This window comes from Pelophylax lessonae, assembly GCF_965119305.1.
Source record: "Pelophylax lessonae genome assembly, chromosome: 3".
In the NCBI taxonomy this organism is placed as follows: Eukaryota; Metazoa; Chordata; class Amphibia; order Anura; family Ranidae; genus Pelophylax; species Pelophylax lessonae.
In genome coordinates, this window is record NC_138770.1 from 612,692,829 (window position 1) to 612,707,145 (window position 14,317).

The 14,317-nt window shown below is 43.2% G+C and overlaps 1 protein-coding gene across 2 annotated transcripts in view; it reads left to right on the top strand.

Moving 5' to 3' along the window:
• The window catches only part of BPNT1 (3'(2'), 5'-bisphosphate nucleotidase 1), a 178,902-nt gene that overhangs the window by 128,912 nt on the left and 35,673 nt on the right, over positions 1-14,317 (top strand). The window contains exon 1 of one of the 2 annotated variants that reach the window (XM_082249465.1): positions 1,627-1,756. The exons of the other annotated variant lie outside the window; for it this stretch is intronic. Within the exon in view, the coding sequence (XP_082105591.1) occupies positions 1,696-1,756 (61 nt within the window). The 5' untranslated portion in view covers positions 1,627-1,695. Of the gene's footprint in view, positions 1-1,626; positions 1,757-14,317 lie in introns of those variants that run through there. 2 annotated transcript variants of the gene reach the window in all.

The window sequence follows — 14,317 nt, forward strand, 5'->3', positions numbered from 1 at the left end:
GGTGCACGTACGTCATGCATCAGCTGAGCCGCTTCCCAGTGCGCATGCTCAGGCAGTAAATGATCGGCTCACAACGAAAGTGACAAGTTTAGGGAATTATCACGGGGTAGGGTTTTTTAACGTTACAACTGCTTCCCGTGAAAATACCCTACCCTTGTTCCCTGGCGGTTCGAGGAAAATGTAAGTGTCTCCTAATGGAGGAAAATTTAAAAAATATAAATATATATTTTTTATCATTTCATTTTGATTAACCACTTGCCGACCAGTCACTGGTACTGCAGCAAAGTGGCTCAATTCCGTCCAGCAACGTAGACCTACGTCGCTGGACTCCTCCCCTTGTGGGCGGCGCTCGCGCGCCACTGGAGGCGGCCAGGGGATCGTTGGGGAATCGAGTTTGGAGATCCGCTCGCCTGTGTAAACAAAGCGGGCGGATCTCCTAAGTGACAAGCAGTGACAGATTGCAGGGTTCAGCATAGCTGAACATGTGATCTGTCCCTGTGTCACTCAGTCACCTCCCCCCACACACACATTAGTAAGCACCAGGCATACATTAACCCCTCCCTCTCCAATAAAATTAACCCCTTCCCTGTCATTTTTACAGTAACAGTGCATATTTACAGCACTGATTACTGTAGAAATGTCACTGGTAACCCCAAAAGTGTCCAAAATGTCAGTCAAGGGTCCGATCTGTCCGCTGCAATGTCGCAGTCCCACAAAAAAAATTACAGATCGCCGCAATTACACGCTAAAAAAAAAAACACCAAAAATGACAGAAATCTTTCCCTTAGTTAGTAAACGCAATAACTTTTGCGCAAACCAATCAAAATAAGCTTATTGTGATTTTTTTTTTACCAAAGATATGTAGCAGAGAACAAATTGGCCAAAAATGTAAAAAAATTTAGATTTTTACATTTTTTGGGGGGGAATTTCATATAAAAAAATGTGAAAAATATTGTTATTTTTTCAAAATTTACACTCTTTTTTTGTTTATAGCGCAAAAAGTAAACATCGCACAGGTGATCAAATACCACCAAAAGAAAGCTCTGTTTGTGGGGAAAAAAAGGACGTACATTTCGTTTGGGTACGGCGTCGCACGACCGCGCAATTGTCAGTTAAATTCGCACAGCGCCGAACCGCAAAAAGTGGCCCAGACGTAAGACAGAAAAATCCTCCGGTGGTAAAGTGGTTAATATATATACATTTTTTCCCATTAGGAGGCACTTTTACATTTTTCTGGACCAAGGGTAAGGAATTTTCACGGGTAGGGTCTTTTAACGGAACACCAGAATTAATCTAGATGTTGGGATCCGGAGCACAGAGGATGACCTCGCTCCCAAAACTTAGTACACAGTCCCTTCTCTATCCCTAGCCCCTGCTGCTGAACTGATGAGGCCCAGGGAACTTTATTTAATTGCTGGTGGGATTACTGTGCATGTATAATAAGGGATTTAAAGTCCCTTGTCCCTGTCAGGCAGGCTGTATGGGGCCCCACGATTACAAATGGCAGCCCCGCCGGTAACCGTCATACACTGCTATGGTTCCTTCTGTAGGCATATTCTCTGCTGTGGGCAAAGCCTTTGATCCTTTAGGACTATTGATGGGTGAAAGCGTGACTCAAACAGTCTAGTGTTTCTAGGACCCAGAAGCAGCGTCGGTGAACTAGGAAGTGGCTCTGAGTACAAGGAGAGAGTTGCAATGCTATATAAGCCTTTCCACTTATTGGCAGTACATTCTCTGTACAGGATCAGGGCTGCAGGTAGGTTACTGCTCACAGCAACTAAATCAGAACTGTTACCTTTTATTGCAAGATGTCACACACTTCTTGGGAGGTTGACCTATAGATTATAACCTTTGTGACAACAAACACCTTCTCGTGTCTATGTGCAATATAGATCATCAGAAGGGCCGCTTGACCCTTTCGTTGGTTTGGCCAGTTCTGTAGGGGGTTTCTCTATATATAAGATCCCGGGAAATGGCCATAATCAATATACCTTGTAAGCCTGTCATTTCATACTTAATGTTTATTGTTCTACTATTGACATCTTCATGTTGTTCAAAAGGTAGTTTTAATACATGTTCAGGTGTTTTAATATATTAGACACGTGTTAATGCCTTTAACCTTTTGAAGAAAGACAGATTTTTGTTGGGATCTATTGTTTCTATTCCTCCCTCCCTTTTTTTGCATTCTTAAGCCTTGTACACACGATCAGATTATCGGAGAATCTTTCGTCCGATTTTTTTGTTGCATGCTAGTCTCATATGGAAAGTGAAGAGGTTACTTACATAGGAAAATTCCCATACGACAGAATTCAACTTCAGAAGTGATGTCATGTGTTGACTTTTTTTGTATGTGTTCTTTTGTTTCTTAGCATGCCTAGTCTAATTTAATGAAAATCGGGCGTTGTATTGAAGTACAATAAACATTTTATAGCCTGCACATCCAGATTTTGTCGTCCGAAAATTCGTAATCGGTTGTCGAAAGCACTACCAGGGATCCTCAAACTACGGCCCTCCAGCTGTTGTGGAACTAAACATCCCATGAGGCATTGTAAAACTCTGACATACACAGACATGGCTAGGCATGATGGGATTTGTAGTTCCTGAACAACTGGAGGGCCATTGTTTGAAGACCCCTGCACTATACCATGGGTGTCCAACTTTTTGGCTTCTCTGGGTCACATTGAGTGTAGAGAAATTTTCTCGGGCCGTATATAAAATATATACTATAGTTAAGGTATATAAGTAATAAAATGCCGCAACGCCCCCCGCACTAATTTTACACAACTAGAGGATGATCAAATGAAATGGAATCAGTATACAGAGGTTTACTTCTTCTGAGAGATATTAAAGGAAAACTCTAACCATCATGACCACTTCAGTGATTTGAAGTGGTCATGGTGGTAGGAGTCAGAAACACTACACATGCTCCCCCACCCCCCCCCCCCCCCCCCTCCGAGGAAGCCTCTGCCTACCGTTAGTTGGAAGCTGCTGTGGCCGTGCCCCCGACCCAACTTCCTTCCTCCCCAGCAAAAAAAAAAAATTGGCAGGGGTCAGTGGGCTGCATTGCCTGCGGTTCCGGGCCGCAGGTTGGACATGCCTGCACTATACTGACAATCTGAAAATCGGCAGATCGTTCGTCAGACGAAATTTTACTTCTGATTTTTGTATTGTGTTTCCGGGCCTTTACAGTCTGTTGTATGTGAGGTTTTATGCACTACATGCATGCAATACAAGGGTTATCATAGTTTTATAAAGCTGAACTCTAGGCCTAAAAAATAACTAAAACCTTTCCGATATTTGTGATGTAACTGCACTATTTACGTTTGATATGCCTATGCAGCGCAATATTGGGTCCTCCTTGTTTAGATTGGAGCAGGGTGAGGTTCTCCTCCGGGATGACGCTCTCAAAAAAACACTTTCTGTGATCTACAAGTCACTACTTCCCTCAGTTCATGTGGGACTAGATGCCCTGCTAACTGGGTGGCGTTCCGAGGAGCAGGACTTGGACAATAAAGACTGGGAAGATCTCTGGGACAGCCCATTTCAAGCACTAATATTGACTAATGATTGGCTGATCCAATTTAAAATAGTGCACAGAATTTATTTTACACCACGACTACATCGTATATAACCTAATTACTCTTCTTGCTGTTGGCGAAGCTCTTGTGACCCTGCTGGATTTGCCCATATCTTTTGGGAGTGCCCTCAGATTAGTAGCTACTGGCGGGAAGTGACCCAGTTTATATCTACCCTAACTACTATACAGGTCCCTGTAAGGCCTCATGTACACGGGGTGTTTGAAAAAACAATCTGCAGAGCCAGTTCTGACGCCAGCAAAAAGTAGCTGTAAAAACGTGCTTTTAGAAGCGTTTTGTATTGGCGCTCATGCACGTTTTAGTCACGTTTGGCAGCTTTTTGTTTAGCAGCCTTTCTCTGCCCTCTTCTATTTTCCAATCTCTAATCCAACTACTACAGCTTAAAAATGTCTGACATGGTGTAACTGTGTATGCGGCGTTAAGCAGTCTTCAGCAGCATCGGGCGCTTTTACAGCTTAACGCTGCGGCCCCAGAATGCGCTTGCCTTGGTTTTTTTTTTTTTTTTTAGCTTAAAAACGCTTATGCCACTTACAGCTCCAAAAAGCCAGTGTGTGCATGAGGCCATAGAATAACATGGAGGGACGTTTTTAAGCTGCAAAAAAAGCACCTGATGCTCCTAAAAGCAGCTGTAATAATGCCCTGTTTGCTTGGGGCCCAAAAGTTGGTGTTTGCCTCCTGGGGGACTCTCTAGCCGTTCGTACTCTCTTGGGTCTCTTATTATTTTATGCCAGGAAGGTGATAGTGCTCAAGTGGAAATCAGCCCCAGCCCCTAATCTGCCCTTCTGGAAGCGTTTAATCACTAAGTTTGTACCTCTATACCAGGGGTGTCAAACTCAATTTAATTGCGGGCCGCATCAGTATTATGGTTTCCCTCAAAGGGCCAGTTATATCTGTAAGATTAGATGTCCAGAGCACCCTGCCGCCCTTACATGAGATGTCAAGAGCTCCCCACCATCATAAGTCAAGAGTCACCTACCCTTCCTTACATCACAATGCACCCCCATACCTTGTGCTGCTGCCAGGAAGAAGATGCGGGTGGATCTGGGAAGAAGAAAGTGCAGGGTCTGGAGGCGGACCAGAAGAGGGCTGGAGTCAGCTTCCAGAGTCTGCTGTATGATGAGACCAGGGGAGGCAAAGACAAGGTGGTGTTGCGGCTGCACAGAGAGGTTCAGGATCTGTAGGAGGAGTTCTGCCCTCCACTCGGCTGCAGACAAGCCTTTTTGCAGCTGCACAGAGAAGCGTAGGATTTGGCAAAGGAGTTCTGTCCTCTTTGCTGCCCACTACTGAGACAAGGTAGGGGCAGAGACAAGGGGGGTGCCGCAGCTGCAGGAGACGTGCGAGGGCCACATGAAATGGCCCAGTTAAAAACTGCAAGTAGGCAAGCTCTTTATTGCAGGAGAGATATGCATTGTCTCTTCTGCGATAAAATAACATACCAGCCTGCTCACAGTGTGCTTTGGAATGTACACTGAGCTGCGCAAGCACAGCTCAGATAACATTCAAGCACAGCGTCTGTGTGCCAGGATGTCTGACATCATCCCGCACCGGCCATTGGGACCTGCTGCAGCCAGACACCTGGAAGCAGCCAGGCACAAAACGCCAAAGAGTCAAAACGCCAAAGTCAGGCCATTGAAGGGATGTAAGTATCACAAAGTTTAGCTCCACTTTAACTTCTTGCACAGTTGTACAAACTCCTCTTCTGTACGGAAATGTCTTACTCGTAATTCACTGCACTCTCTGTGCATTTAGAAGCTGCACCAAGTCAGATAAAACCTGCCTCATTTCCCGACTGGAGATCATGCAGCATGATCTCACTCTTTACTTCCCAGCCTACCAAGACCATGGCCTACCCTATTCATTCATTGGATTTCAGTTCTTTCAATCATTGAGGCTCAGCATCACAAGCGTTACCTAGGGCAGCCTACATATACCAATGTCCCTCCTGTACCTTTTTAGACAAATGGAGCTTGTCACAAGTGTAAAAAAGCCAATCTAGCTGCTAAGGAATTTCAGAGGGATGGTTGGCATCTGCAAGATGCATCCCACCACTGATTAGGTCCTGAAAGTTAACCTGCTGTTTGTCAATATATTGCAAACTAACCGGTTCACTCTTCTAGGGTGTCTTTAAGCAGCCAATACTTTACTTCTGTGGGAACCTCTGAGGCTTTGATCCATCTTTAGTTTGCATGATAAATAAATTGCTACTTCCAGATAGGAATGGGCTCGGGCGTGTTCAAGATCCCACCTGCCAATCCAGCCAGGAAGCCGACACTGCACATGGCCAATCACAGGCATTGAGACAGTTCCCAGTCTGCATCTGGACAGATTGGAAAATATCTCTCTGCCTATGATTAGCGGTATGCAGTGCCGGCTTCCTGGTGGGATCGGCAGGTGGGATCTTGAACACGCCCGAGCCCATCTCTACTTACATATGTGGGGGAATATGTGACGCTTTCTTTCTCCAAGAAAGGGTGCAGGAACTCACCCTCCTCCCTTAGGTCATGTTTGTCTCTGCCATCTATGTACCCCTAGCACTGCCCCTTTAGAGAACGAGGAACCAAGTATATTTTGGGGGGGGGGTTTGCAAATTTACAAGCACACCAGCAGCACTTGCATACAGGGAGGGATTCGTACAGGGTGTATGCCCCGAATGTGACTGTGTTTGGGGCATATGTCCCTGTAAACATACATGGGGACGTACAGTGCCTTGCGAAAGTATTCGGCCCCCTTGAACTTTGCGACCTTTTTCCACATTTCAGGCTTCAAACATAAAGATATAAAACTGAATTTTTTTGTGAAGAATCAACAACAAGTGGGACACAATCATGAAGTGGAACAAAATTTATTGGATATTTCAAACTTTTTTAACAAATAAAAAACTGAAAAATTGGGCGTGCAAAATTATTCAGCCCCCTTAAGTTAATACTTTGTAGCGCCACCTTTTGCTGCGATTACAGCTGTAAGTCGCTTGGGGTATGTCTCTATCAGTTTTGCACATCGAGAGACTGAAATTTTTGCCCATTCCTCCTTGCAAAACAGCTCAAGCTCAGTGAGGTTGGATGGAGAGCGTTTGTGAACAGCAGTTTTCAGTTCTTTCCACAGATTCTCGATTGGATTCAGGTCTGGACTTTGACTTGGCATTCTAACACCTGGATATGTTTATTTGTGAACCATTCCATTGTAGATTTTGCTTTATGTTTTGGATCATTGTCTTGTTGGAAGACAAATCTCAGTCCCAGTCTCAGGTCTTTTGCAGACTCCGTCAGGATTTCTTCCAGAATGGTCCTGTATTTGGCTCCATCCATCTTCCCATCAATTTTAACCATCTTCCCTGTCCCTGCTGAAGAAAAGCAGGCCCAAACCATGATGCTGCCACCTTCATGTTTGACAGTGGGGATGGTGTGTTCAGGGTGATGAGCTGTGTTGCTTTTACGCCAAACATAACGTTATGCATTGTTGTCAAAAAGTTTGATTTTGGTTTCATCTGACCAGAGCACCTTCTTCCACATGTTTGGTGTGTCTCCCAGGTGGCTTGTGGCAAACTTTATATGACACTTTTTATGGATATCTTCTTGCCACTCTTCCATAAAGGCCAGATTTGTGCAGTATATTGTTTGTCCTATGGACAGAGTCTCCCACCTCAGCTGTAGATCTCTGCAGTTCATCCAGAGTGATCACGGGCCTCTTGGCTGCATCTCTGATCAGTCTTCTCCTTGTATGAGCTGAAAGTTTAGAGGGACGGCCAGGTCTTCGTAGATTTGCAGTGGTCTGATACTCCTTCCATTTCAATATTATCTCTTGCACAGTGCTCCTTGGGATTTTTAAAGCTTGGGAAATCTTTTTGTATCCAAATCCGGCTTTAAACTTCTCCACAACAGTATCTCGGACCTGCCTGGTGTGTTCCTTGTTCTTCATGATGCTCTCTGCGCTTGAAACGGACCTCTGAGACTATCACAGTGCAGGTGCATTTATATGGAGACTTGATTACACACAGGTGGATTCTATTTATCATCATTAGTCATTTAGGTGAACATTGGATCATTCAGAGATCCTCACTGAACTTCTGGAGAGAGTTTGCTGCACTGAAAGTAAAGGGGCTGAATAATTTTGCACGCCCAATTTTTCAGTTTTTTTATTTGTTAACAAAGTTTGAAATATCCAATAAATTTCCTTCCACTTCATGATTGTGTCCCACTTGTTGTTGATTCTTCACAAAAAATTACAGTTTTATATCTTTATGTTTGAAGCCTGAAATGTGGCAAAAGGTCGCAAAGTTCAACGGGGCCGAATACTTTCGCAAGGCACTGTACGTCATATGCATACAGTCACTGTGTATTTTAGCTTGGCATTGACTTCTATTTGCAGCTAGCTGTACACAAGACCTGGGACCAAAACAAGCCCAGTTTTTACACTGTACAGTAAGGATGAGCTCATGCTCAAGCTCAGGTCAATCTTCAAAATTGTGCTTGCAAGGTAGTCTTTAAATACTCACCTCTTCTGCTTCCAGTGCTTCTGATCCCTTCGGTAGTAAAGAGAACGCACCCACTGAAGATCCTGCTGAGTCCAACATTTTTGGGAATATCTATTTGCTGGTCCTCCACCATCCTCTAAAACACCACAGGCTATAGTACAGATCAAACCACTAAGTGCAGCAGGGGACCAGGAATCTGACATTACCAGAAGTGTTGGCTCTGCAGGATTGTTGATGGGCGCTTTCTCATCTATATGGCAGAGCTTTGTGGTGCAGGCAGCAAGAGAAATGAGCCTTCTTGTTTGCTTTCCAGAGGCAGCTTTTTTTTGAAGATTGTTTTTTGTGACAGTAGCTTATGGATGAATTTGGGTGTTATGTTATGGGTGGACTTTCTAGGTCAAGTGGTGGCGCTTTTCCACTGCATGGAACCGAACGGTTCGGCTTGCTTTTGTGCTTTTCCACTGCTGGTACCGCATGGTATGGTGTAGGAAAAGTTCGGTACAGTACGGTATGGCGGCGCTTTTCCACTGCATGGAACCGAACGGTACGGCTCTCAAAAACAGTACCACCTCGATTGTGGTTCCAAGAGGTACCATACCCGGTACCATATGACACAATCCTTTGCATGCAGTCACTACTAGCCACTGATTGGTCAGAGAATCCCACCCACCCCGTTGTTATCCCACCCACTTAACTTTAGTACTACTTTAGTGGAAAAGCAAACCATACCGTACCGTACCGAACCGTTCCAACACCGCACCATGCGGTACCAGCAGTGGAAAAGCAAACCGGGCCAAGCAGGGCCGAGTAGAGCCGAGCAGGTTCTTGCAGTGGAAAAGTGCCATTGGGCATACATCTTTGCAGGAAAGAAATTTGCACGGTTCCCCCATCAACACGGATAGTCCTGACAGGGGAATCCTTCCTGCTGAGCAGTTGTCTGTTTCCAGGGGGGAGAAGTGATTGCTAGCAGCTATAGCAGCCGCTAGTGATAATCGTAAAATAATCCAGCAGGCTGGTTGTACCTAAGTTGATCGATCAATCAACTTAGTACAGTCAGCCTGCCCATTAACGGTTCGAATCTCAGCTGGTTCCTGCTGAACCAGCCAAGATTTAAACCATGTATGACCTTCTAAGTGCCAATGAGTTCAGTGATTTGTGATCTTCACCCTTGCTCCAGCACAGAAATTTGCCTGACTCACGGTGATTATGCAACAATGAGTGGAAAGATTTTTTTTTACACTAGGCTTTCCATTGTAATCAATAGAACAATAGCTGCTATAAAAGTGACCTTTTAAAGCGAGAGTCCTGTACTGGAGCAAAGTTGAAGTTTTCAAGTCACCAGTGTCAGTGACACTTACCTTAAGTTGAGGAAAGTGGAAAGATAGCGCTGGACCTATAGGTTTATTTTACTGGTATTGTTATCTTAAGGTATTACTGTTAGTGTACATGATCTGGTTCCTGAGCAGGCGGCTTTTACACACCGGAGGACCTCCACAGTCTCCTTGGCTTGTAGTGTGATGTAAAAAGAGTTGAAAATGAAGTGCCACACCACTGCTAAGAGGTCCAGATCCAATTTTATTTCATTAAAGGGGTACGATTCAAAAGGTAGCCAACCTGTTTTGGGGTCTAAGGGCCCCCTTTATCCGGGCTTGACTGGCAACAAGGTGAACAAACCGGAAGTGAATTGGACCTACAATGGTATTTTTTTCCCAGTGTGAATTCAAAGCGCAGGCCTAGTCAGCTGCTGTGCTTTGAATTCACACTGGGAAAAAATACCATTGTAGGTCCAGTTCACTTCCAGTTTGTTCACCTTGTTGCCAGTCAAGCCCGGATAAAGGGGGCACTTAGATCCTCGAAACAGGGTGGCTACTTTTTGAATTGTACCCCTGACCTTTAATGGAATAAAGTTGTATCTGGACCTCTTAGCAGTGGTGTGGTGCTTCAGTTTTAACTCAACCACTTGATGCAAAAAATCCATCTATAACCGGACCCAAGTACATCCACAAATATTTGCTATAGGGCTCCACCTGAAATGAAGCAATTAAAAAAGGCAGGGCAATGAACAAAGATCATGTGCAAAAATCAATAACTTAGTGAGATTTCAGATTGACATACTAATAGAGGGATTCTAATTGATTGGAGTGAGTTAAAGTGTCACTAAACCCACATCGTAAAAAACTATCAATGAATGGTGTATTACATGCTGTTCATACGCACTCAGTCATTGTGAGATTTGTTTTCTGCAAAAAACCTGGTTGACCCTGCTGCTGTCTATCTCCACCTTCTGTCCATGTTCCCAATGCAGCTAGGGATTTTGCAGAGCAGTCTTGGCAGTTCTGCACATGCTCAGTTTCCAGTGAGTTTCTATGCTGAGCATTTCCTCCCTATCACATCTGAGCAGCCCATGTGACTATAGAGTCCCACACGTGGGCGTGTACATAGTGGTAAATGACAGCCCACTCCCTTACTCCTTCTCCATGCCCACTAACCAGCTAAACACAATGGGGGTGGAATATTACATATAGCTTGATGGAGACTTCACCTCTCTCCTATTATAAGACATGGGCTGGAGGGGCGTGACACAGACTGTGTCTGGCAGAAATCCTCCCACACCATGTTAAGGCCAAAATATAATAAATATTTGATTTCAAATATACATTTGTATGACAATTTAAAACTGTTTATTAATATTTTTTATTTTAACTCTGTGTTCCAAAGGCAGTTTTTTTTTTTTTTAACATGTGACCAGCAGCAGAGGATTAGAAGCTCCTCCTGCTTATCTTTCCCTGCAGACAAGCTGGGAAAGAGCTAGGTCATGTGCCCGCTGTATATCCATTAGGAAAAAGGTACTGTATATGTTGTTTTTTTTTAAATAAATTACCATCTTCCATTTACAGAAATAGAAGGAACAATGTAAATTAAACCGTGTGTGTTTAGTAACACTTTAACCACTTGCCGTCTGCTTACGTTGATAGTACTGCGGCAAAGTGGTTCGTTATCGTCTGACGACGTAGATCTACGTCATCAGACACTCCCCTTCTCTCGGCGGCGCGCGCGCGCCGCCGGAGGCTCGCTCCCGCTGTATTCAGTCACAGCAGGAGTCGGGCCAGGGGAGGAGCAGCGGCGATCGTCGGGGATCTAGTGTGGAGATCCGCCTGCTTGTGTAAACACAAGCGGGCAGATCTCCTAAGTGACAGGCAGGGTCAGATTGCAGGGTTCAGCATAGCTGAACCCTGGATCTGTCCTTGTGTCACTCAGTCACCTCCCCCCACACACGTTAGTAAGCACCAGGCATACATTAACACCTCCCTCTCCAATAAAGTTAACCCCTTCCCTGCCAGTGTCATTTTTACAGTAACAGTGCATATATATAGCACTAATTACTGCAGTAATGTCACTGGTACCCCCAAAAGTGTCAAAAATGTCAGTCAATGGTCCGATCTGTACGCCGCAATGTCGCAGTCCCGCAAAAAAAATTGCAGATCGCCACCATTACTCGTTAAAAAAAAAAAACACCAAAAATGACAGAAATTTTTCCCTTAGTTAGTAAACGCAATAACTTTTGCGCAAACCAATCAAAATACGCTTATTGTGAATTTTTTTACCAAACCTAGGTAGCAGAAAACAAATTGGTCAAAAATGTAAAAAAAATTTGATTTTTACATTTTTTGGGGGGGGGGGGGATTTCATATAAAAAAATGTGAAAAATATTGTTGTTGTTTTCAAAATTTACGCTCTTTTTTTGTTTATAGCGCAAAAAGTAAAAATCGCACAGGTGATCAAATACCACCAAAAGAAAGCTTTGTTTGTGGGGAAGAAAGGACGTAAATCTAGTTTGGGTATGGCGTCGCACGACTGCGCAATTGTCAGTTAAAGTCGCACAGCGCCGAATCGCAAAAAGTGGCCCAGACGTAAGACAGCAAAATCCTCTAGTGGTAAAGTGGTTAAGCCAATTTTCACTCTTTGCTTGAGGCTGGCCTTATGTACATTAGAGTTTTTTTTTTTTTTTTTTTTTTAATAAAATCAGTCTAATAGATTCTTCTACATTTTACAGTACAGGATGAATCTCCTACTGCAGCTACTTTATTTGGACAGATAATGCCAGTGCCTGCCATAATACCCAAACAAGAACTGCTTCTGGATGCAGCCGCTGATCGGCCGATACTTTTCCACTATAGATGTTGGGTCAGTGCCAACATAGCCACCTACATAGCAAATTTTGTCTGGTTCATCAGGAGCCAGACAAAATTCAAACTGTGTATGGGTACTGTATCTTCGATGTAAAGAGAGATGAGCAATGTCACCTTCTCTATAAAAATGTATGCAAACTGGAAGTTTTTTGTATCTGGGGCTCTGGAAGTGAAGTTTTACACCTTAGTGCCCTGGTCTACTTATCTCCAATGGGGTCTCTCTCTGTTGAATTTTAATTTATTGTACGTTACTAAGATTATATCAAGAGGGGTGAGCCTGTGACAGAGTTGATGAGAGATGCAAGAAATCCATCTACATAGCTCCCCACTGTCCCTGATTTGGAACAAAGTCCCTGTGTCCTTCTGTCCTCCTCATGTGTCCCTCATTTTGGTCTGATCTATATAGTTGTATAAAAATTGCACTTTTTATCTTTCAAATAGTGTTTCCCAGTGCTAAACCATTAATCCAATTTCTAAATTGCTTCATTTGTAAATTTCAAAAGTCATTACAAAAGAAAAGTAATGGTAAAAAAAAAGAAAGAAAAAAAAAAAACACTGGGTTTAACTAATAATTTTTTTGCATTATTCTCCTTCTTTAAAGGGGTGTGACAGGGGGTGTGTCCTATGCCTACATACTTTTGCTAATAGGTGTCCCTTGTTCCCATCTCAAAAACTTGGTTTGTTTGTATATATTTTTCAGCCCACCAATGTTACTGTATGTAGGGCCAAAACTTTTTTTTTTTTTAGTCTTTTATTGAGTAGTGAAGGGTTTAAGCTCTTGTAATGTGAAATTTTGTTGTCAGATTATTGTTGCAGATGTCCCCTCTCACCTTCTGTCTCAGAGATACAACCGAAAGTTAAAGTGGAGTTCCACCGATTTTTAATAAATTGGATTACATAGATGTATGTAATCCCCTTTAAAACGACTTTTTTTTTTTGTTGCTAGTAAATACCTTATTTTCTGCTTTATTTATCCTCTTCTCACTTCCTGGTCCGGTCGGCGATTACGTCATTCGGCAATTTGCAGTGTGTGCTGGGATGTATCTCCGGGCATGAAATCTCGCATTATTACACAGGAGATGAGCTGCACTGCGTGCTCTGCCCCGCCTCCTTTCAGTGAGCTGTACTGTATGTATTGTATTGAGGATATAATGCTTTCAGTCCTCCCTCACTGAGAGGAGGCGGGGCGGAGCACGGCCTCAATACAATACATACAGTACACACTGCGAATAGCCAAATGATGTAATCGCCGACCGGACCCGGAAGTGAGAAGAGGATAAATAAAGCAGAAAATAAGGGATTTACTAGCAACAAAGAAAAAAAAAAAAAAACTTTCCATTGGTAAAAGTTGTTTTAAAGGGGATTACATACATCTAAAGTCACTAAAATGGGTGGAACCCCACTTTAACCACTTTACCACCGGAGGATTTTGCTCTCTTCCGTCCAGGCCACTTTTTGCGATTCGGCGCTGTGCGACTTCAACTGACAATTGCACGGTCGTGCGACGCCGTACCCAAACGAAATTTACGTCCTTTTTTTTCCCACAAACAGAGCTTTCTTTTGGTGGTATTTGATCACCTGTGCGATTTTTACTTTTTGCGCTATAAACAAAAAAAGAGCGTTTATTTTGAAAAAATAACAATATTTTTAACATTTTTTTTATATGAAATTCCCCCCAAAAAGATGTAAAAACCAATTTTTTAAAAAAATTTTTGGCCAATTTGTTTTCTGCTACCTATGTTTGGTAAAAAAAATCGCAATAAGCCTATTTTGATTGGTTTGCGCAAAAGTTATTGCGTTTACTAACAAAGGGAAAGATTTCTGTCATTTTTGGTGTTTTTTATTTTAACGCGTAATGGCGGCGATCTGCGATTTTTTTTTTTTTTTTTTTTGCGGGACTGCGACATTGCAGCGGACAGATCGGACCCTTGACTAATTTTTGACACTTTTGGGGGTACCAGTGACATTACTGCAGTAATCAGTGCTATATATATGCACTGTTACTGTAAAAATGACACTGGCAGGGAAGGGGTTAATTGGAGAGGGAGGGGTTAATGTAT